This window comes from Hippocampus guttulatus, chromosome 7 (genome assembly GCF_054856545.1).
Source record: "Hippocampus guttulatus isolate MCC_2025c chromosome 7, RoL_Hgut_1.0, whole genome shotgun sequence".
Taxonomy (NCBI): domain Eukaryota; kingdom Metazoa; phylum Chordata; class Actinopteri; order Syngnathiformes; family Syngnathidae; genus Hippocampus; species Hippocampus guttulatus.
Genome location: NC_141267.1, coordinates 8641429 through 8665615, shown reverse-complemented (window position 1 = coordinate 8665615; position 24187 = coordinate 8641429). Strand labels below are relative to the sequence as shown.

The 24187-nt window shown below is 42.8% G+C and overlaps 2 protein-coding genes across 3 annotated transcripts; one reads left to right on the top strand and one right to left on the bottom strand.

Annotated features, from left to right (window-relative positions):
• The first annotated feature begins 207 nt into the window (after nucleotides 1-207).
• On the top strand, nucleotides 208-5778 carry ddx49 (DEAD (Asp-Glu-Ala-Asp) box polypeptide 49). Its single transcript, XM_086115216.1, has 13 exons — nucleotides 208-441; nucleotides 1546-1669; nucleotides 2438-2523; nucleotides 2594-2715; nucleotides 2870-3057; nucleotides 3144-3284; nucleotides 3742-3817; nucleotides 3913-3989; nucleotides 4529-4626; nucleotides 4709-4783; nucleotides 4928-5016; nucleotides 5129-5200; nucleotides 5507-5778. The coding sequence occupies exons 1-13, from the start codon at nucleotides 327-329 to the stop codon at nucleotides 5669-5671; spliced, it is 1428 nt and encodes a 475-aa protein (XP_085971342.1). The 5' UTR covers nucleotides 208-326; the 3' UTR covers nucleotides 5672-5778.
• upf1 (UPF1 RNA helicase and ATPase) lies at nucleotides 5675-22775 on the bottom strand. 2 transcript variants are annotated; one of them, XM_086115213.1, is made up of 24 exons: nucleotides 22376-22775; nucleotides 21842-21984; nucleotides 21198-21287; nucleotides 19382-19549; nucleotides 18814-18994; nucleotides 18274-18435; nucleotides 17934-18021; nucleotides 17557-17655; nucleotides 17138-17246; nucleotides 16494-16653; nucleotides 16187-16305; nucleotides 15856-16020; nucleotides 14158-14272; nucleotides 13878-14021; nucleotides 12228-12441; nucleotides 12015-12132; nucleotides 11615-11771; nucleotides 11356-11498; nucleotides 11091-11265; nucleotides 10438-10519; nucleotides 10179-10343; nucleotides 9840-10057; nucleotides 8736-8858; nucleotides 5675-7896 (listed from the first exon to the last, which is right to left on the bottom strand). In XM_086115213.1, the coding sequence occupies exons 1-23, from the start codon at nucleotides 22544-22546 to the stop codon at nucleotides 8739-8741; spliced, it is 3306 nt and encodes a 1101-aa protein (XP_085971339.1). In that variant the 5' UTR covers nucleotides 22547-22775; the 3' UTR covers nucleotides 5675-7896; nucleotides 8736-8738. The 2 variants fall into 2 exon arrangements, with proteins under 2 accessions (XP_085971339.1, XP_085971340.1); XM_086115214.1 differs by having other exon boundaries at nucleotides 17937-18021.
• Between the last annotated feature and the right edge of the window lie 1412 nt (nucleotides 22776-24187).

The window sequence follows — 24187 nt, the reverse complement described above, 5'->3', positions numbered from 1 at the left end:
GGATACACAAACCCATCCACGACAAAAAAAAACTACATACCATAGCATCTCTGATGTAATATAGAAATATGTAATCGTGTTTCCTGAAGTACCGTTTTCCTATACAGTAGTTGCACAAACAAGACCCCGTGATACCTCATTTGGCCACAAGAGGAACTTATGAGCATCCTCAATTTACCGTCTGCTTCGATTTTACGGCGAAGAAGAATGTCATCCATGTTGTGAACGTGAGAAAAGCACGAGAGGCTGTCATATCTCGAGCAAAATTTCCCGTCCTTTCGTATTTGTTCGGTACTCGCGCGTATTTCACGTGAGATCATTTCAAAATGAGTGACTTTTCGTCGCTCGGCCTCTCTGATTGGCTCATTAAACAGTGTAAGCAGTTGGGCATCGACAAACCGACACCTGTGCAGGAAAACTGCATGCCAGCTATTCTAGAAGGTAAGACAACTATAAATACTAGCAAACGCACATGTACATTTATTTCGGAAAGTTTTGCATGTTTACACGCTTAATTAACGACAAACCATATTTTATAACGTCAACCAGTGAAGCCCTTATGAAATGCAACGGTATCTTTCAAGATGATTGATGGAACATCAACAGTACAGTACAATCAGTTCAGAAGAAAGACAGGAAAATTGATCACAGTGTTTTTCATACACACTTGACATTTACTGTTAATCGGACACCAAATAATTAAGCACTGTTTCTTTAATATCAGAAAAATCCCAGAACTGGTGTCTGCAAATATAAATCTATCCATTCATCCGTTTTCCGATCCGCTTATGCTCACAAGGGTCGCGGGGGGTGCTGGAGCCGATCCCAGCCGTCTTCGGGCTGTAGGTGGGGGACACCCTGAACCGGTTGCTAGCCAATTGCAGGGCACACAGAGACAAACAACCATCCGCACACGCACTCACACCTAGGGACAATTTAGAGTGTTCCATTAACCTATGGTGCATGTTTTTGGAATGTGGGAGGAAACCGGAGGACCCGGCGAAAACCCACGCATATATCTATATATTTATTTTTCAAACCACAATCTCGAAGTTTTTCCCTTCAAAATAGTCGCCCTGAAGTGTAAACCCTTAACTCATTCCATGTCAATTCACACAAATCCCCAGAACCTCCACAATAACACCTCTTTAATTTGCCCTCATGTTTATTCTAACAGTGCCTTATGGTGTCAAATGAAATCCGTAGTTTGAGGGCTCCAAATATACACAAAATTACCAATTAGGACCCCCTACCTGAGGCCACCAGTTGGCCGAGTAGGAACATGGTGATGGGAATGAGCTTTTTACGCCATAAAAAGTCACCTTTTATCTTTCACTAACCTACTCTAACCCGCTAGTTAGATCGTAATAAGAATAACTATTCATGGGCCTTAAAACATAAGTACAGTCAAATTAAAACGGTAAGTTCGGCAGAAACTGTGGGTGCCTTGTTGGGGTGCCTGACAAGATATTCTTAAAATGTTGCATGTTGTCATGTCAGTAGCCAGAGGAACCCTGAACAGTATTTCGTGATTCTGCCACCTAGGTCGTGACTGTATGGGCTGTGCCAAAACTGGAAGCGGGAAGACGGCAGCATTTGTGCTTCCAGTGCTACAGAAACTGTCTGGTGACCCTTATGGCATCTTCTGCCTGGTGCTGACGCCCACCAGGTTGGTGCTGCTGGATCACTCTTGCTGCTTCAACTTAGTGTCATTCCAGGGAATTATGTTAAAAAAAATTTTTTTTTAAGGCGACAATGTCCGCTTCAATTCGATCAGTCAGTAGGCTTGATTAATTGTTTATTTATTCCTGTCCCACCACCCACTTATTGACTGACTTATTTTAGTGTGGAGATAAATTCAGTGCTTAATAAGATAAGATAAGATATGCTTTATTTGTCCCACACTGGGGAAATTTACAGCCTCCAGCAGCAAGAATGTAGGCAGAAAGAAGAAGAAAAAACAAACAAACACCGTTCAATTAATGTGCAGTTCGTATGTTTCCATGTTGTTTCATGAAACATTAAAAGTGAAAGACAGCCACAGATTATTTTTTTTGCATTGTTATTTTAATACAGTTCATGAATTATTGATGTATCTTTGCAGCACACTTGTTTGGTATAATTTTTTTGAGGTTTGTCCTAATGAACTGTTTAAGTCGGGAGTCTCGAAATAGATAAACTGTCTTTTATCTTAATTCACGGTTTATTTGCCTTCATTTCAGTTTAAGCCTAACCTATAAATCCAAAACCTTGATGTAAATAAATTTATTCAAGTGCAATGAATTAATTGCTTGTGTTTCTTAAAATGAAATACTAAAACGTTCAGCCCTAGTTTCACCACGTTTAGCATGTTGTCACCGTGCGCATGCCACCTGACACCAAATAATTGTGCTCATTAGTCTGCTAATCTCATGAGTGTCACTGTGTGGTGATGCAGGGAATTGGCATACCAGATCGCAGAGCAATTTCGAGTCCTGGGGAAGCCGCTGGGTCTGCGCGACTGCATCGTCGTAGGTGGAATGGGTATGTGCGCTGAGCGCGAGCAATCCAGGCGCCAAACAAGAAATTCATTGCGCACTTGGTTCACTAACAGACATGGTGAGTCAGGCCCTGGAGCTTTCCAACCAGCCTCACGTGGTCGTCGCCACGCCGGGCAGGCTCGCAGATCACATCCGGAGCTCCAACACCTTTAGCATGAGGAAGATCCAATTCCTGGTGAGTTGTCTGAAAAAAGATACCAGTCCTTGCCTTGAGTCAGCTGGTATTGGCTCCAGCTCAGCCACAACCTTATGAGAACAAAAAAAAAAAAGAGTGGATGGACGCTTCATATTGCCATGTTTGTCCTGCTTTGTGACATTTTGTCCGACAGATCTTGGATGAGGCAGATCGGCTGCTGGAGCAGGGCTGCACAGACTTCACCAAAGACCTGGAGGTGATCCTCGGGGTGCTGCCAACCAAACGGCAGACTCTTCTGTTCAGCGCCACGCTCACCGACACGCTGCAGGACTTGAAGAGGCTCGCCATGAACAAGCCCTTCTTTTGGGAGAGCACGTCTGAGTGAGCGTCCGGCAGATCACGCGGCGTGGCGGTACGTGACCACGCCCGTGGTAGTCCGCTACTCTACGTGTCGCCGTTGTTCACAGGACTCGTACGGTGGAAGAGTTGGACCAGAGGTACATCCTGACTCCGGAGAAGGTGAAGGACGCTTACCTGGTCCACCTGATCCAGACCTTCACAGATGAGCATGACGACTGGTCCATCATTATCTTCACCAACACGTGCAAGTAAGACCTCCGACCTGATCGGGGGGCCGGGGTGTCGGGGTACTTTGGTAAGATAGAATAACATTTTATGCGTCTGTGCTTCTGAAGCTTCTGAAATGTGTGTCCTGTGTGATTTCCATTTTCAATTAGCAATAGAAAATCCAATGCGTGGGGGGAAAAACATCTTTTTTTCCATCAAACACAAAGTAAAAAAAAAAAAAAATCACATTCAAGTTTTAGGTTCAGATCACAAGTAGAACTTACCTTTGCATCCGATCTTCATTAGAGTTACATTTGTATGACAGTTAACGATATTCAAGTGTCCTTTAATGATCCTGTCCAGTTAGCTTTCAAAGGTTTGAGTTATTTGATAATTGGTTTGACTCTGAAATAGATTTTATTTGCACCCTCACAATACTTTCGGATGGATGATTTTTCTCTGTGGATGGTGCAAAAAGATGTTTTTTATTTGCCGCAGGAGCTGTCAAGTCCTCACCATGATGCTTCGGCAATTTGACTTCCCCACCATCTCCCTCCACTCGATGATGAAGCAGGTCAGCCACTAACTCACTAGAACAACCCTAAATGTAGCGCGTTAAAAATTGCATGGTGAGAGCTGTGAGGTAAACACTTCTCTTTGCTCTCCCAGAAGCAAAGATTTGCCAATCTTTCCATGTTCAAGGCCAGCGTCTATAAAATCCTGATTGCCACAGACATAGCTGCCAGGTAAGAAACTCCCATAATATCACATTGATTCATTCCAGTTTATTTGTCAGGCTCCTTTAATTGTTTTTTTTTTTTTTTTTTTTGCAACATCTGTCGTTAAAATTGCTTCCCCACTGATGTGACAATATGGCTGCAAACAGAGTGTCCGAAAGCACAGTACTAAAAAAACAATTAACTGTTTGTCTTAAGGGCAGCTAGCAAGTTTAATTTTCGCATATTTCACTACTTGCAGCTTGTAAACTGCAGAATATGATTTTCTTTTCTGTGCCATTTTTGTTCAGCCCTTCTGAGTTGTTTTTATTCAGTACTGGTAGTATTATTTTAAGTTACCGCCAATGTTGCGATCATCAACACAGGCCTAGCGCGGCCTCTTGCTGTTTCATGTAAAAACGTGAAATGATACAATAATGTGTTCGACACATAAGTCGTTCCAGAGTCCCACCCCCGGCTATACTATGCAAAAAAAAAAGGAAAGAAAGAAGAACTGCGACTTATAGTCCGGGAAATACGATACTCACTCACCTTTGACTTTGCAACAGGGGCTTGGATATTCCAACTGTGCAGGTTGTCATCAATCACAACACCCCCGGCCTGCCAAAAATATACATCCACAGGGTGGGCCGAACAGCCAGAGCAGGTAGTCACCAGTTCAATGCCTGGATGAATGCTCACCGGTTCCTCACGTTGTTTGACTTTCATGCCGTGTTCTTCCTCCACAGGCAGGAACGGGTTGTCCATCACCCTGGTGACACAGTACGACATCCATCTTGTCAATGCCATCGAAGAACAAAGTCGTAAGTGGCTAATGAACAATCTTCACAAACTCTTGTTAGTCTCTAATAAAACGGGGGGGATAACTGGTCAGTTGATGCCATCCTTTACATTGCATTGTGTCAGTCCAAGGAGATCTTCCAATAGTTATTTTGATTGTTCTTCAGAGACTAAAATGAAAGAGTTTGCAGTGGAGGAGAAAGAAGTCCTGAAGATCCTCATGCAGGTCAACGTGACCAAGCGAGAGTGTGAAATAGTATGCTCTTTCCTTCATTCGCTCCCACTGAATGCGCGGCAGATTTCACTGGGATTAAATGTACTCATTTCACTGCCGTGGTCTGTCTCAATGAAATATCATGTTTTTTAAGAGACTGGAGTCTACAGACTTTGATGAGAAAAAGGAAATCAACAAGAGGAAGCAGATGATCTTGGAAGGAAAGGCAAGTCTTTTTTTTCCCCTCTTTGGAAATTAATAACTGTTTTAGACTCACCCGCATGTTAAGATTGACAGTTGCACCGATTCATACAATGTACGTTCGTATTGTTTTGAAGTTCTTTTTGTGAATTTAAAAATAGTCTGGAGACTACTTTTACGTTTCTGAAATTGAAGTGTTTGTTTTTAGCACCTTGGGTGTAGAATTAGAAAAAATGTTCTTGGCATTGTGGAACAAGGCACCTTTTGAGAGTGACTGATACATGGAATATGTCGCCTGTACTTTGTGAGGTTATCATTTGTCTGATTCCAGGATCCAGACATGGAGGCAAAGAGGAAAGCAGAACTGGAGAAGATCAAGAGCCAGAAGAGGAAGTTCAAAGAGCAGATCCAGAAGAACATAGAGGAACAGAAACGAGGAGAGCTCAAGAGGAAATTCAAGAGCAAAAATATGAAGAAAAAACAAGGAACAGATTGACACTTGTGTTTTGATCTTTTATTACTGTGCAATACCAAATATTTGTGACTGTCTGCAAATCAACATGACATTTATTTTATACTATAAATGAAAGTTGTTTTTTGGCAGCATTCGATTCTATCACTTCACAAGAAATGAGACTGCACTTCATATTTACATCCGGCTGTTGGATGACCAAGCGCTGCCTTTCGATGTTGACAACTGATGAGAAAGATCACAAAAATGTAACGGATCACTGCACTTTACACAATGCAAACACATTGGCTCTGATGACAGAATGTAAGCGGTTTATATATCATTTTAAGCTATTACATGTTAGAAACAGATCAATCACAAAGTAGCTGCGAAAGGTAAAAACTAAACCTATATCAAACTAGAACCACAAGCAGAGTCTGAGAATCGAATGAAGAAAACATTCCTGTTAGCAATATGTCGCTACAAACTAGTAAAAGCAGACACCTGACTTTGTAAAATAAACAACAAAAGCAAATAGAAATCAAGAAGCAAAGGAACTCCACAAGAACTACCACAACATAGGCATGTCCGCGTTGCATTCATCAAAAGTCCACAGAAGCAAAAGAAAGTCTGCCACACTATTGATTTCACCCCAGAGAAGGAAGGCGGCTTCGTCACTCATCACCTGACCTCATCCTATACCGCATGTATAAAAATAAAAGTTGAGCCCTGTTATGTCTGAGAGGGCTTCACTGCTGGGTTTTTTTTTTTTGACAACTACAGTACATTCATTCTTGTGCTGCAGCCATTTCTTCATACAAATGTATAGGCACTGAAACAAGGTCAAAAACCGCCATCGACATCCAGCCAGCGCTGATGGTCTTGTGTTGAGTTCATCAGAGTGCATTTGAATTCACTCAATAAGGGTCCCTTTTCAGATTAGGAGGAGGAGTTTGATGGCTACAAGTCCGAATGTAAAAAGTTCTACATTTGGAGATTTGGTCTCAAAGTTTGTACGTTTTCTGACAACCATCAACCTCGCATGAGTCACTACGGCAACCGTGTAATTTGCAGACAAGTAGCCCTTCTTGTCCATTTCTTCCCAAGCCACCTTCCTTTTCTTCCCATCGCCTGTGTGTGTGTCTACTGATGAACAAGTTTACTCCATCACCTAAAGCAGGGGTTTGTGTTCGACTCTTCCATGAATTCACAAAGTTTTCCAATTTGAGCCTTCGCAAAGATTTCCGGTGTGGACGAGTCACCAATGCCGTGTTCAAAAGATTAAAGAAAGCAATAGCCTTTACTGAAACAGACTCTGTTCAATGCTGGTCAGGTTAGATTAAATCAGTCACTTTTTTTTCCAATTTTGTGCTCAGTGATTAGAAAGCTACTTCAGAGAAGAAAATGGTCTCAAGAGTGTGGCATGGCTGGGATTTGTGTGCCACGCCTTGAAAAAAGTCTGAAATCCCCTCAGCCAGTCCACCACTGATGCGTGGTGCAAAACCACTCCATTAGAAGACCTTGTAAAAGAGCCAGTGGTTCCCAAGGCAAATGGTAGGTTTCTTAGTTCCAGTCTCCAGGTCGTCAGCGTCAAGCACAGAAAGTGTTTCCTTTCCTCTCCGAAAGGGAGGGAGCGAACGAATGTGTGTCAACTGCCGCTTTTCCTTCAGAGGCCGCTGAGGAGTTTGGGACCCTCCTCCCAAGATCAACCTAATTTGGATCAGTCCAGGACTTCTCGTGAGTTGGAAAATTTTTAAGGATGAAGATTTTTTTTTTTTTTTTTTTGCATTGCATTGCCTCGTCGGATCACTTTGTGCGATCCTGCCTCATGCAAGTCTGGAGAACCAATTCTTGAAATTCAGCCGGAAACCCTGGAGCATCACCTGCCGTCTTTCTCGGCATCTGCGAGGTGAAAGATGTTTGTTGGACATTTGGGTTGGCGTTTGAGCCTCGAGACCATCGGCGTGTTCCCTCGGCAGCCTGACAACACGTGGCCATCTTGTCGACTTCCCTCCTCGCACCGCCGTCGGTGCCCGCTTCCTGCCCGTCCACCGGCTTTTTGCCTCCTCCTCGCCCGTCTCTCCGTGCCCTCGTCTTCTACCCTCTTATTTCTCTCGCTGGTCATGGTTTGCTATTCCGTCGCTTTCACTCGGTGGTGCTTCGGTTGTAGCAGAGGAAAACAGGTATCCATTTTATGATTTTATTATTTCCCAGATTAAAAAGCTAGTGACCTAAGCTCAGCTCAAGCCTAGCTCACTTCTTCAAGCAACCTGCAAAGATGAGAACACAAAAAGTTGTTCAAACTAAAATGAATGCACAACAAACAGGTTCATCATAGTAAATTACAATGTGATTGTTGATTTCAGTAGTTCATTTGAAAAAGTGACACTCAGAACATGCATCGTAGATTCATGGAAAACACATTTCAGAAAGCCAATTCCCACCTAATTTAATTAATCTTGTTGCTTTGTTTTCTAGTGCTTGCCATGTGACATTCAACTGTCAGCCATAATTTGCTAAATTAACGCACAAAATATTTCCCTGTGTGTATGCAGTGAATCAAAATGAATCGCTTTTTTTTTTTTTTACTGAACTACAGGAATCAACCAACCTATTTGTAGTTCACTATATGCAAACCTGTCAAACATTTGCACAACAAAAAAGTCAAATATTGCCACCAAAACCCATCCAAATAAAAAGGTGACTTCATGAAGGAGGTTGAAGTGATATACAAGCTTTAAATATTGAAGAGGGGTTAAGTTTAGCTTGGGTTGTTGGTGGAAGTTTGGAGAGCCTTCACTACGTGTGTATGTTGATGCGCACTTGCAATGCGTTTTTTCCATGAATCAAATCATCTTTGAAGTAATTTATGAGGGCAATGTTTGAAATGTCTAACTACTTTGGGATAATAGTTTAAGGTACAGTATATTTACAGTATAAAGTTTTTGGAGGGGGATAAAAAATTTTTTAACAACTTTTCACCATTCAGATTCAGTTTTCCGTGATTTGTTTTGCAATGAATGCACTTGTAATTGCTTTCAATAATATAAGAATTATAATGTGTGCGTGTTCAATGAATCCAAGCAAATGTCCAAGTCGAAGCACTTACACTCTAGTACTGTGACAGGCCAGTCACCCCACCATGTTGGTATGCACGTTCACCCTGGTAAGTCGAGTCCTGGGACAAAGCCACGTCGATTTGGGACTTGAACTCATCACCCAAGTAACTGTCCTGTGAAATAATGAGACGCCCCCCCCCAAAAAATGTTTTTGAATTAATCATTGGTTGATCCATCGAAGGCTGGGATTGTCAACCTCTGTGCCACGGCACACTGGGTGCTGTGAGACAAATTGAATGCAGGAAAAGATTTCATTTCACTTAACGGGACAGAAAATGGCCAGTCAACTCCCGCACAGTCGCAGTTCAGCAATCGCAAATCCACCCGTATGTGGATTTTTTTCTTACTTATCTCAAAACATCCCAGTCCTCCTCTCACAGCATGCCATTTTGTTTATGCGTAGACCAGACCGGTGGCCTGGTGCTTAATGAGCCTGAGGAGAAAGTTTGTTTTTAAATGTTCTGCTTTTTGGAACATGTGATTGGATATACCGAAGTGGAGGATGGGGGCAGTGACTTGACTACAGAGAGCAAGGAAAGCAGAGGCTGGAGAAAGATGTGTGATTTACCATAAGGAGTTTCCTGTACTCTACACGACTACATTTATAAGGGATGAGCAATGTTAAAATTTGTATGATGCATTATTAAAATGTTTAATGATCATAATTTGTGGTCTAAACTATTGACATTATACCATCATCTCTTATCATAAATTAGATCACCTATGGGAGCGGTGCCAATTATTTGCGGAAATTCGTCACTCGCGGCCTGGCTCTGTGCCTCTCCTGCAAATGGTCCAGTAGTTTGTCCATATCTACTTTGAGTGACATTTTTGTTTGGTGGCTTTTCTGTGTGGTGGTGTGCCATGAGCTTTTCCAAATGAAAAATGGGTGTTATCTCAATATAGGTTAGAAAACACCATAGATCCTAAGGTGCTGCTCACTGTTAGCTTGTGTGACAGCTTTGACAGCTAACATCATTCGCAGTGCTAAGGACTTTTAAACATGTTTATTTTATTTTTTTTAACCGATGCATTTCTACAATTCAAATAAAGCCCTTGATGCAGTGTCTATGAGAATGAGAGTGATGCGTTACCTGGGACAGTTCTGGCTGGGAGAGACCGGGCTGGCTCATCTGGGAAGGCTGACTCATTGAAATATAGCCTTGTGTCAGTGGGCCCTGCGAGAAGGACTGGGAGGCCCCGTCCTGGCTGGCCTGGCTGTTTGGTCCGTGACCGGCACCTTGGGCTGCTGAGCCACGGGGCCTCTGGCGCCCGCCACGTCCTAGCTTATTGCCCTTCATAGCTCCACGGCCTGAATAGATCACATAGGTCGTGTAGAAGGATTTTAATACGGGATCAGTTTGCTCACCCTCGCGCTCTTTTTTTTCCACCTTATGATGCGACTCAAAGGTTTTCTCTTTGCAGTAGCGTACCTGCGGCGGGGCCGTTAGTCTGGCCTAAGTAACTGGGCGGAGGCATGGGGGGCATCACCAGGTTGAAGGGAATAGGGAGATTCATCGCAGCAATGTGACCAGGACCCGCGCCGATCATTCCAATCTGGTCGTGGGTTTGGAAGTACATGTTGGATGGGCGACCGACTTAAAAGGAGAAAAAAAAGATTTAAGAATTAAATTCAGTGATGGATGGGGGAAATAAACACCTTTTGTGGAGATTTTTATGTAAAATAAGTACCAGCGTTGCTGCGGTCGTAGGCAGAACCAGGAATAAGAGCTTCACGGGCATCATACATCGCAGTGCTCATGAAACGTCCGCCCTATAACACCACAGAAAAAAGAATGACGATATCTTCCCGATTGTAACGCACTTTTTTTCAGAATGTGGCTGGTCCGACAATTTATACTTCGGTACAATTGTTTATGTTAAAATTCGAGCTCCACTGTCATCTAAAGTCCCCTTTCTCTAATAATGTGGAATTTCTGTGCATTATCGCCACCTTCCTTCCACTGTCGATGATGCATTACTGCTCGTGGCCACCTTCTTTATAGCATACTAAAGACGGTGGTGGCATTGCACCAAAGGTATATGCCAAAAGAGAGTAGAAGAGGAAATGACAGCATAAGTACTCAAAGATGAACAAGAACTGTATTCATGGCGGCTATTGTGTAACATAACGCTAGAATGCGGAATTTGCCACAAGGATTAACCATTTACAACAATAAAAGGCACAACCAACCAACCAAGATTCTACCTTTAGCCACAACGTGAGGTGGGATTCCAGTTAAGGTAAAGGATTTTGTTTCGTAGCAGCAGCTAAGTGAACAAATCTGACTAAAAGTGTTTCTAACATATGGAGTTGTCCCAATGGCGTCTTCACAGCAACTCACAGGATTGATAGTGTTGACCAGCTTGCGTGGCTTGCTGAACTGCATGAGGCTCTCCCTCAGGTTGTTGAGCGGTCCCTCCACGAGGACCTTCTGCTCTTTGTAGTTGTTCAGCAGGTTGTTCCACAGAGGCTGCCTAGAAAGCGCCTTGGGGTTCCCGACAATGATCACTCCATATCTTCACCAAGTGTGAGAAAATGTTTTCAATATATATTACATTTTGCACCAGTGTCAATAAATCCATCCAAAAATGACAGTGCTTCCTTACTTGGCTCTGGTCAAAGCCACATTAAGTCGACGTGGATCATTTAAGAAGCCAATGCCCTGGTGCTCGTTGGCACGAACACAAGACAGGATGATGAAGTCTTTTTCTCTGCCTTGGAAGGCATCCACACTTGCGATTTCCACTTGCTGTTATGGGAGGGGATAAAACAATAGTATTAATTGTATGTGCAACCTTTTGTCGCGGAAAAAAAGTACTTAAAGGACTCAGAAAAAAAGGTGTTCTTTGGAGCTGGGTGAGGTACCTGATAGAGTTTAGTGTGCAGAGAGCCACTGAACTGCATGTATTGGACCAGGTAGGAACGCTGACCCTCATATGGGGTGATGATCCCAATCTGGTCAGGTTTGGCACCCGCCTTCAACAGCCTGGTGGTGATTTTCTCGACATTTGCAGCCTCGGTCCTGAACAGAAAAACACACGGTGCACTGAATCGATTCTGAAGTGCCTGGAATAAGCAAAACTGCCAGAGTAGAGCAGATACAGTTGGGGGGGAAAAGTATGTGAATCCTTTGGCATACAAATTTAAGCAGATTGATTTTGATGAAGATCAGAACCCATTTTATGACCAATGTAGGCAGAAATGTAAAACATTTCAAACGGTTCACATAGTTTTTCCTGCCACTGTATGCACTGTGGGATGTTACCTGTTCAGGTAGGAGGTTCCAGAGCTCGCAATTTCCTCCTGACCTTGAGTCACATAAAAGAACATGGGCTTGTCTGGCTGTGGCCACTGGAAGTCAAAGCCCTTCTTGATGCGGTCAGCTGAAAAGAGTAAAAAGAGCTTGTGTTTTTCATCTCCCCGGCGAAATCTTATTCTCCTCGGTTCCGTTCCCACAACAGCATTGACAGGAGCAAACCTGCTGTCACTCCATTCTGCAAGGAGCCCTCGTAGAAGATGTTCGACGGGAAGGCGCTGAGAGCTGGATGCATTCGGTACTGGACCTGAAGGCGAATTGGTCGGATCCCCAGAACCACCAAGCGCTCAAACAGGGACTGGGACAACCCTGCCTTGGCGGCCTTCTTACACATCACCACAGGACCAAGCTGGCAGTGGTCACCCACCAGGATGAGCTACAAAATTGGACAATTTAATGACATGCAACGGAGTTTGCAAACCGCGTATTAACAAACTACATTTCACCAGTTTTACTTTTGTTTATTTGTAGATGGTGAACATTGGGGGGCTAGGGGGTGATCCAATTATAGTCAGGTTCAGACACTAATGTTCCTATTTGACTGTCTTGCTAATCGATACCCGTACTGTTATGCTTTCTGTCATAATTCTGCAAATACTATGTCTCAAATGAGTAATGTATCAAATGTATCAATGTTTAAGTTTGAGAAGTGATCATATTGTGTGATCTCGGAGGGACCAAAAGCTTCAACAGTATCAATCCCAACGTCACTGCATTGGGCATAATGTCCCGTCTGCTCACAACACACTCTGTGGTCACGCTTTTTGTACATTTTCGCTTGGAAACAACACTCCATGCTGGCAAAAGATTTTGTACGGTCGTCAAGATAATTCAGCAATACACTGTGCAGACGTATTGAGGAATAAAACCAAATATGCAGCTCCAGACGATGCACAGTGGTTGATTCAACGCACATTTCAGAAAGCATAACTCCATTTCATTATCCGCATTTATACAACTGTAAAGTTGTTAAAATTACCTTGGTGAAACAAATAACCATTCACTATTTACAGTAGCTGTAATTTTATGTATTGCATGTTTTCAAAGCAGCTACACCGTGACTAAAAATCAAGTTCTGTTTGTTTGGAAAGTAATAAGTCAGACCCCCCCCCCCCCTTTCCTTCCTTGGGTCATGGCAAATATTAAATATAGACGTGCTTGAGAATATTTTGTAAGCAGTACACAAGTAGATTCAGTAAGTTTAAACATAATGTGCTTCATTTTGTGATCGGTGATCGTTCTCGTAACTCCCTGGTTCGTGATCGTCCCTAAAAATCCTGATTATGTAAAGTTGTTTAAATTGTGACAAGGGGTCAAATGAACATGTACAGAGAATGCTTGGTTTGGGTTTGAGTTCCATTCCCACAGCATTTGTGCGATTTATCTGTGTGGGGTGGGGGAAAAAAACCTTCAGCAAAAGTTGAGTGGAATTTCCCCATGTGAGATTAAAAAAAGTTCATCCTGCGTCATTCATAAATGTGAATTGCCTCAAGTCGGGACCGTCATAAACTGAGTACCACCTACACCAGGGTGCCCAAGTCCAATCTTTGAGAGCCCCTATCCAGTTTGTTCCAAGTGTCTCCGGCCAACACACCTGATTCCAATGATCAGAATCTTTATCAGTCTTCTACAAAACTTACTGATGAGCCGATCATTTGAATGAGGTGTGTTGGAGGAGGGAAACACCTAAAACAAACTGGATAGGAGCTCACTCAAGACCGGACTTTAAGCACCCCTCCCCGCCATCCACCACCTGACCTTGAGCCACATATCCTTTACATTCACAACAACTTCTGTTGTTGGGTATCATACCTGCTTTGCTCCAAGCACAACAGGCACCATGCACTCAGGCTCAGTGGCCTGGGTGCTCTCGTCAATCAGGATGGAGCGAAACTGCATCTTGGCCAGGCGAGGGTCCCCGGCACCAACACAGGTGCAACAGATCACATCTGCGTTCTGCAGCAAAGGATGACAAGAATTACAAACTTCAACCCGACTCAAAGTCAACTTAAAAATATTAGCGTCAGCAACTTCAAATTAAAAGGCCAGGATAAGACCAAACTTAAAAGCTGGCCATTTTGGGTGGACTCACCATTAGCAGCTCCCTCTCAGCGGTGCGTTTCAAGGCTCTATAGCGCTTCTCATCAGCAGAAGATAGCTCGCCAGTCTCATCTTTAAGCTGCTGAAGTTTCTGAAGTTCTGGCATACTAAAAATGAAAACACTACAGGATGACTACACAAACAACATATGACACTGCCAATTCAAATACAGGGGCTCCTTGCTTTAAGATGATACTGCCTTTCGACATTTCATGGTTACAAATGGCGAGCACCACAAGAATCCATTTACGCGGAGCACAAGAAGCAACGTTCAGTCGATGCCGTTTTTCAAAGTAATTGCTGTTTATGGCTTGGGAGCGTTTTTCAAACAATTACTGTAAAAATGCCTTTACAACATAGGCTACTATTGAAATTGGTGATCTTCAGCATTTTACGCCAAAATCGGTGATTGACTGTTATGTCATCATTTGCGCAGTCTATCAATGACATTATCGATCACCTCTGTGAAGTAAGACATTCCAGCAAACACAACCTCGTTCAGTCCGGAGTCGTTCTGTGCTGCCAGAGTGGATATGTGTGAGCCCCAAAGCTATTCTATTTTCAGCCTTGTTGTGCTTTTTGTGAGCGGAAAGACATGCGCTGGCTGTCAGAAGTTGCACGTTCGTGCCCTTGACCATCCAATCACAAAGTAATAGCATTTTTTTGTCTTTTTTTTTTTTACTGTAGTCTGAAAACCATTTCAATTACATTAAAAAATAAAAATAAAACACAACTAGCTAACTAGCTACAGTATGTGTGTTATATTTACCATCGTCATCAAAATAAGAAAGCCTCTATTTATCTCATCAAATTGCCTTCATCACTTAGGCCAAGTTACGTGACCCCTGTCCACACACATTCAGATGCCAGTCGCAGGCAAGGGATGATGTTTGTTTGAATTCACACAAAAGATAGCTGTAGTGTTGGACATGAGTGAAATGCTTTTTTGCTAAATGAGGATATGAGATATACCGTGGTCATACCAAATGTTGTCCTGAGCTATTCTTGTGATGTGATTACAAATACAGTCAAACCTCGGTTTTCGAACATCTCTGTTCTCGGCCAAATCGGTTTTCGACCAAAAATTTCAAGTTTTTTATGCCTCGGATGACGACCGAATTTTGGTTCTCGAACAAACTGAGCGCACTTGAATGCATCACTTGACTCCTCTTGCCTTCCTTACACGAGGAAGTGACGCTTCCTCGGGTAGACGAGGAAGTGACGCTTCCTCGTGGAGCGTTCCATTGTGAACAGATGTGTTCAATAAAGATTTTTTTTTTAAAAGAGCGTGGTTTCGGTTTTCGAACAAATCGGTTTTCGAACAGCCTTCTGGAACGGATTACGGTCGAAAACCGAGGTATGACTGTAAAGTCATGACAGTTCACGTCGATAGTGCCGAATCTGTACAGCATACATGTCAGGTAAAAGTGGACAAAGGTAAAAAAAAATAAACAATGAAGATGTGCTTGTGTCTGCAAGGGTTTGTTTTCTTATTCTCTAAGGTAAACATAAATAGCCAATGACAGGCCTACTGGATCCGTTTTTTCCTGAATGCAAGATCTGAAGATGTTACAATAAATCCTGAGACACCAAGGAAAACTGCTGAGTAACTCGAACCTAAAGCGGAGTAACCATGTGACCCAAACCATCCAGCAGAGAACAAAGAATTTCTCCATTTCCATTGACTGACCTGTCCATATTGCTGATCTGGTTATGCAATGCCAGGAAAGACACTGGTGACTCAATCGCCTCACGACTCTTAGCACACAGCCTGACCACCTTAAGCCCAGTCTTGTCAATCTTCTCAGTTAACTGGTCCACTGCAATGTTACTGGGAGCGCATACCAGGACTGGTCTACAGAGACAGAGAGAAACAGACAGACAAGACAGGGAAGAAAGTAAGAGTAAGAGTCAGAGTGATACAGAGAGAAACAGACGAGATACACAGACATGGAGACTGATAAACGTGAATTACACAATCGAAAACTAATATGAAACAAAACACTTCAAAAGGTCGTTACCCGTTGCCCTGACGTGACAGGTGATAGACAATCGTGGCAGAAGTAACAGTCTTGCCAGTGCCAGGAGGACCCTGGATCAGGCTGAGAGGCCTCTGCAGCACCGTCTTCACAGCATACACCTATGCACAAAAGTACATATTGCACATAGGAACACCAAAATGGCTTGAATAATCATGGGACACTGAATTAATGAAAACACAAATTTCATCTTCCTAAACTGTGTTTCACCATAAATAATTAGTGACAAACCACATGAGGCCATGTCCACAGAAGGCAAATGAAAAGCAAAGATTGACAAGTGACTGACCTGTGAATGATTAAGATCAGGTAGGCCCTGGGCAGTGAAGCGCTTGGGTAGCTGACACTTAATGGTAACATCTTCCACTTCGTGACCCAAAAGCTTGTGGTAAATATAGCCTGACACTGAGGTCTCATCCACAGCAAAGGTCTTCAGAGCACTCTGCATTCTGCAGTAGAACAAGCATGAACAGGTAGCAACACTGTCCTGACAAGGATGACAACCATCTGTTAAGAATTAGAAATGATAAGGCACAGATGGTTTGGGATTACCCGTCACAAGGGAGTATGATACATGCTTCGTCAACCAAGTCAAGGTAGCCCGAAATTTTTTTTAGAAAACAATGGGAATCTTGTCAGTTTTCTGAATATCCCCCTGCTAGAGTTTCGGGGCGGACTTCCAATTTTTAGTTCTTTGGCAGGAATTACATTATCCACGATAACCTACCAACTCATTTGAACAGGTTCTCATGCCCCATGGTTAAGATATTTGATGATTTTGATTACCTCTTTTGAAACATCATTTGTATGGACGAAAAAATTCCTTCACCGTTCACAAATTACATCACCACCACATCACGTTGAGTAATACCAACAGTCAGGTTATGAAAGAGCTGCTAAACCAGTCATACCTAAAATTTGAGGCTAACCTACCTATCAAAGGAAGTAGCCTTCCACACAAAGTCCACCTGGAAGTTATGCGGAATTTCCACAGGGGCTCCAACACTGCTCCGCAGTTCAATAGCAATTTCATCCCCATAGTCTGTAAAAGGAAGCTGTTAAGGAACTCGGGGTCTGAGAAAGTAAAGTTTGTCCGTTACAGCCGCAACACAGAGTGTCCAATCTCAGCTGTAAAATCACAAGGAGGCAGTAATTGCTCCGTCTGTATAATGCTCGAAAGTCAGAGGTTATGGTACAAGACAATGTTTTAAAAACGTACATCCAAATAGATGTTCTGTGAATGTCTTGAAATCTCGTGCCAATGTAAATGTAACATTTTGACCTTTTCAGACACATTGTTCTGAAGTAAGAGGATGAACTGACACTGGAACTGCCAATCATGAAAAGGATACTGTCCGGGACCTTGATGACGTGGCCAATCCCTTTCCACAGCGGGGCCAGGTCACCTTTGTAGCGCAGGCAGATCTCATCACCTTGCATCAAGCGCATATCTGATATTGGCAAAGGAGAACAGAATGGAAATTGTGTTAGAGTGATTCACTTAAACTAAAAAAATAGTTTGCTAATGAATCAACTGACACAAATTGTTTAACAAAAAAGAATAAATTTAAAAAAAAAAAACAAGACTAGAATCCAGTCAAGACCAAAACTAATCATGAATGCATGCTACTATATGATGATGGTTGGAGGAAGTTGTCCGCAGTCAGTGGGAGGAGATAAGATGAGGATCTTTCTGCATGACTGGGAAGAAGTGAATCTCAGGAATTACCACCTGAATCGGTCTTCGGCAGAGTGAAATATGCAATCCGCTTCTTATTCAGTCCCAAGTCCCATCTTACTGTTATATTATCTTGGGTCTGCAAAAGGAAAATATGAAAACGGAGAGATAAATCTTTAATCAAATGCATACAAAAGTAAAGACTGAACTGTACAGATTGAGGGGTGGGCGGGGGCTAGCAACTAACACACGCAACAGTGGCAGGTACTAAATAAATAAATAAAGTGGATTGTGCTTGGTACACTGTCAATTTGAAATAGTGCACACTTTCCAATGCTCTGCTGGAAATAATTTGTGAGGGTGCTTTAAATGAGAATCGCAGCACCAATACCTGAGACTCTTTGAGCTTCTTATCATAGTCAGCCTCCAGTTTGACCAAAGGACCAAAAATGTTTTGGTACTGGTAGGCATCCTCATAGCGCAGCAACACATGCTGGGGCTCCTCATCCACACCTGGCTTCTCCAGGTCCTCCAAGGTGGCAGTGGGGTTGTCCTGAAGGAGAGACAAAAGGAAACAACATTAAAATTGTTGTGTCACTGGTTAACACCAGTCTTCGCCGAAGAAGCAACCAATTTCCGCTTCTAGGGCAGGGGTGTCAAACTCACGTCCTGGTGGGCCGCTGTCTTGCATGTTTTCCAAGTCTCCTGTTGCAACACACCTGATTCAAATGATCTGATCATCAGCAAGCTCTGCAGAAGCCTGACATTGAACCTGTTCATTTGAATCAGGTGTGTTGCAGGAGGGAGACTTGGAAAACATGCAGGACAGCAACCCTCCAGGATGTGAGTTTGACACGCCTATTCTAGGGTATCTTGCATCATTCGACACTGGCATCTTAGCGAATAGCCTTGCAGCGTGTGCGATGGCTACCTTCCAGAGTTCCTCCAGCTTGTTGATCTGCTGGGCGGTGATCTGCCGGGCGCGCAGCTGCTCCTGCTCTGACGGGATTTTCACCAGCCATGAGAGAAAACAGCGGTCTTGGATCAGCGGCTGCCACTGGGAGCTATCCCAGTTGATGTCTTTCAGGCTACTCTGGCTAGCACAAGGCTGTCTGTGGGGAGATGTGATGTTGTTCAGACAGACGGGACCACATTGCCTTGTTTGTGACCAGCAGACCAGAGTTGTATACAGCCAATATAAAACGTAGTAAAATCTATTTTTTTGCTCCTGTATTTGACATACACACCAAGTAGTTTCAACATATCAATTTAAATTATCCAGAGAAAATACTGTATGCGTTTGACAGTCAAATATTGCCAACAGCTTTGCTTTGAAAATAAACCTACAAGATTGTCAAAGTGCTGGCTACTCTTCCACTTGATTATCTATTTAGTCATGAATTGGACACCATCGATTATCTCCGCATCAAGACACTAAAAAACAATTTGGTGTGAAGAGACAAGATTTATAGGACATTGTGTTTCAGTACAAATCTTACCTACAGAGCAGCACGACAACAGAATCAGCCTTGGCAGGGATGAAACCCAAGAGGAAGACATTGCGGCACCCACAGTTGTAACACTCCAGGACAGTCTCACCTAAGGGTCCATCTTTGTGAAGTGTCACCTCTTTGCATTTGGCTCTCACCAAATGGTTTACTATGTGGCTACAAGTCAGAAGTTAAGAATGGTTACAAAGGGTGTATTTCAAGATTTCTGTCATACAATGGAATCTCTGAGTTCAAACACTTTAAAAGTCATGTTGACAAACTACAAACCAAACAGCAGTTTCAGGAAACAAAATATGAAAAGCAGAGTTTCAGGGATTACACGCGTTTGCTTTTTCCTAGTTTTTTTGTGAGGGTACCACAGCAGGGTGAAGGTAATGGCAAAGAGGAGAAGCGTGCTGATAACAGAACTAGACAATATTATGCACCACCCCACATCAGTAATTGAGAAGTGCAAATTGTCTGCTAGGTGATGACATTTCAGCCTTAAAAAAAACATTCCATCTCTCGCTTTTCTTGAAATTGGCTGTTGTTGTTGCCTACATTTCTCATCTTAGCAGGTTATTAAAAAGACATGACTGGGTAACGGGATCTTTTCCTTCCACTTGGTATCGTTTTAAAATTGTATTTCACCTAAAGCTGTCATGAACCTGAGCTATGGTATCCCATAAATGATGAAAAAAATAACTTTAATGTCAAATAGGGGGCCTCAAAATATCTTCTTGCTGGCCTCAAATGGCCTCCAGGCTGAGTTTGAGGCGCCTGGGCGAAAGCAACTTTCATCATCCATATGAAAGAATGGAATGGTGAATTGGAAAGTCAGCTCTGAATAGTGTTCTCGTGAAGATACTCACGTGCTAGGTAAACGCAGTAATCCTCCCCCTATTAAGTTGAAAATGCATCACATTCTTCAAGCATTGTCAGTTTTATAATTTTTGATATACAGCGTTCAACCTTTTTTTGCTACATTAATATCATTGTTAACACAATTATGAAAGACAGTGTAAAGTAAATTTGCGTTCAGTAAGCCATCTTGAAACTTCCTTAAATGCTAGGGCCATGTCACACGTATTGGAAGGGTGAGCAATTTTACTGCATGGAGCACTTTATATAATTAATGAAGTTATAAAGACAATAATCCTTGTCATGTGTGTTTGTGTTACCAGTAGTTGAATGTGTATCATATATCATACATTTATGTTTTGATTTACATTTTAATTTTACTATTTATTATTTTTGGAGACAAACTGTGACTTCACATTGTGTCTAAAATGGGGACATCCAGGTCAATTCCTTGAGCAACTTGCATTGGTCACCTAAGCATTGCTTGCAAAAATAAAAAATTGCTGTTGACTTGAGTGTTAGGTCCATAGAATGATATTATCAATAAACTTCATTACATATATCTAAAGATGCACGATTGTGGAAAAGATTTATGTATAATGAATGAATGAATGAGACCTGTGTTACTCATTTACAAGTGCTGTAAATGGTTAGACTACATAAAGGTAAAAACAATCGGCAAACCTCAGCCATTTAACCAATTATTTTGGCCGATGTTTTAAGGACCATAATCGGCTAATTTAATCTGCTGGCCTATTAATTGGTTTGGCCCTCATTACTTGCTTGCCTCGAAGTGTGTTAATAAAGGTTTTATGGCGCAGACAGTCTGGTGCCGTATCATGTTATTTCTGAAGGGAAAAGCATTGCTTACATAAAATCAAAGTCAGAGGTTGACCAGAATCCTTGAGCAGATTGTGTTTGCCATTTTAGGTTCCACTAAGATGCAGATGGAATGCCTACATACCTGCCAGATGTATTTCCACGTCCATTGCAGAACCACTTTTTGCTAGTGTTGCAGTACACCACACAGGCTGGATCATGAATGCCACAATAGCTGAAAAAAGTGGCGGACAACAAATGTAGATTTTCATGGATGTAGTTAAACCACATAAAACATAGAAACACATACATGTTTAATGTTCTTGAATAGGGTATTAATTAACCTACTGCTATGCAAGAGAAGTTTGTCTGGCTAATTATGGTGTGGTGCCAGAGATTATATTAAAGGGGGGGGGGGGCAGTCATGATATTTTATATGCATACAGTACTTCCATATATGAAGTTAAAACAACATTAGAAGAAGCTTGTCTGGTGGCCACAAGTCAACACGGTTTAAAGTGGTTGTTTGCAAAGGCACCCATTGGCCATTTACAGTATTGTGATAGAAACATGAACCCATGTGAAGCGTGTTATTATACTTGGGGGACCTATTGTACGTTCAAGCGCTACTTTATATTTTTTTCCCTAGAAACAGAGTCTAACGACATTTAATAATTTAACGACGGTGATTGTTTCTGCATTTGCTTTCAATCCAATGTTGTATCCCACCCAGTGCGTTTAATATGCATGTATCCCTCGGTATTGGCAACGTGTTGCTGTCAAGTGTACCTGCAAGCATGCACGGGCAGGTCCTTCGTGTAGTAGGCGTCTTCTTCATCCTCCTCAAAATTGAGTTCCGCCAACAGCTGGCTCGCTTTGGCCACAGAATCTTCCACTCCGCCGTTGTGGAGACCCTCATCGGGACCGTTAACCTGCGGCGCAACTCAAGCTTTACCTCCAGAATAGCATAGCGATAACGTGTTATGCTAACAACTCGAAGCTAACATTAGCAGCGAGAAATCACATTGCGGAAAAGACGCTTGAACAAAGTTTCGTTAAGGTCGCCATATTGTCAAAGCACGTTTTTCTATTACATTCAATTAGGTAAGAAGTATGCGCAGTGAGCTCTATCAAAATATACTAAAAGGAAGGCACACATGAATACTTTGGAGGGTAGACGGAAGGGTAGCTTAGCAACAAGCTAACAGTCGCACACGTCCAATAATAGCGGGTTAGCATAGCAACGTTTAGCAGCTAACTAGCTTCGGCTAACGTCAGTACACCGCGCGAGGATGTTTCTTCCGAGCAAACACAGATGCAAACCTGGCCGTCCAGCTGACTCTGAGTCTGGCCTTGGGTTTGAGTCTGGCTCGGGAGGGTGAAATCGGTGAAGTCGTATTCGGAGCCCTGGGTGTCCGCTCCGAGCAACTCCGCTTCCTCGGTGTCCAAGAAGGTGAGGGTCTGAGAGCTTGGCCCGTACGCCTCCACACTCATCTCGACTCAACTTTCGGTGCAGTCAAGTGTTCTCGGGCGTTCGTCCAAATAGTTATACACTCCGCGCCTTATGTGCTTGACGCTGCAGGAACGTGAACTCGACACGAAAAGTCTGTTGGTAAAGCCGGAGCAGGTAAAATGGTACCGAACAGAACCTTGATGGAGGTCCAGTAGCGACGTATTTCTGTGCGTCGCTCGACGTGTGACGTCCCTTACGTTTACAGTGAGCAGCAGAGAGAGTCGATCACATGAAGAGCTCTCACTCAGGGCTCGTTTCCGGGTGTCGAAAGACAAACGCCAAAAAACGCTTTGCGAGGCAAACATCAAAGCCATGCAAGTGATCCAACCTTTTTGTGACCCACTGTTACATCTTACAATACAACTAAATACATTGAATTAGCGCTTGATGGATCATAATTATTGTAATAGAGAAACGGTAACTTGCCACAAAGATCAAATATGATTACTTGCACCAGGACAAGATATCCATCCAAACTATGGCCCAGGGGCCCGTTCATTCTTTTGTGTTTGCTTATTTAATGTGGTCCACAGCATACAGTAAAAATAACATTTTACATGGCCTGCAATGCTATTTAAAGAAAAGGTTGTGGGCATTGTTAGAAGTGTAGCTGTTGAAAAAATTAGGGTGATGCATACCTGTCAACTTTTCGGAGCGCCAACCTGTATAAACTACCAAAAAAATCCTTATAAAGAGCAAAAAATCCTTATAGCATACCAAAGCATTTTATATGTCAAAATAACGGCAGAAAAAAACCCCACGAAATTTTCAATGATATTTATTGTAGATCTCCATAATACAATGTCTGGTTAATGTCTAATCATCATTCTAATTAGTGGCATTACTGTGTTCAGAGTTGTATTCCTGCGTTACTTTTTTCACCAACTCCAAATGCTGACCCATCGGCTCGAAGTTACAGCATCCATTCATATTTACTTTCGAAATGAAAGCATTCGAGTAGACTATCACCATTCTGGGCAAAAGCAAACGGAACTACCTGTTGGGGGGGGAACGGAAATTTTCAGAATCCGTATGATTTGTGCGATACGGCCATATACGTAAGATTCACCACAAAATCCGTATGAACTATGGCTAAACCGTATGAGTTGACAGGTATGGTGATGTGAGTGATGGGGACCAGAGGTCTGCATCATCAGTCCGGTGTGACCGCCAGTGAGCCTACGTTAGTCCGTCTGAGTGGTCATCGACAGCCAAACGGCGTCAAAACTGGACTTACCAGTACTACATCACACACAGATGCCACACACCTGACACACAGTCAAATATAAGAAAAATTAAAAGTGCTGGATACCTTTCAGTCCCTCAGACCTCAATGAGATGTATTCCATATTATCTTGATTTCACCAATCACCACGCTGTGCACATATGACTGTGCCCACGTGGGTTGGCCTGAAATACTCTCAGAAACTGTGATGGATTGACAGACCTTCCGTCAGTCTGACGGAATGTCCACCTCTGATTGGGACTTCCACGACTACTACTACTACTACTACTACAACAGCTTTTCTAGATATGCAAAGGGGGGGGCCTCGTGGTCGACTGATGAGCGCGTCGGGCTCACAATGTAGCGGTGCAGGGCTCGATTCCAGCTGCGACCTTCC

Coding starts and splice junctions, on each gene's coding strand:
- ddx49 (XM_086115216.1), top strand. CDS start 327: ATGAGTGACTTTTCGTCGCTCGGCCTCTCTGATTGGCTCATTAAACAG. Junction 2,524..2,593: donor CATCGTCGTAGGTGGAATGG/GTATGTGCGCTG, acceptor GTTCACTAACAG/ACATGGTGAGTCAGGCCCTG. Junction 2,716..2,869: donor TGAGGAAGATCCAATTCCTG/GTGAGTTGTCTG, acceptor TTTGTCCGACAG/ATCTTGGATGAGGCAGATCG.
- upf1 (XM_086115213.1), bottom strand. CDS start 22,546: ATGAGTGTGGAGGCGTACGGGCCAAGCTCTCAGACCCTCACCTTCTTG. Junction 21,288..21,841: donor CTGCCCGTGCATGCTTGCAG/GTACACTTGACA, acceptor CACTTTTTTCAG/CTATTGTGGCATTCATGATC. Junction 18,022..18,273: donor AGAAGCTCAAAGAGTCTCAG/GTATTGGTGCTG, acceptor TTCCTTTTGCAG/ACCCAAGATAATATAACAGT.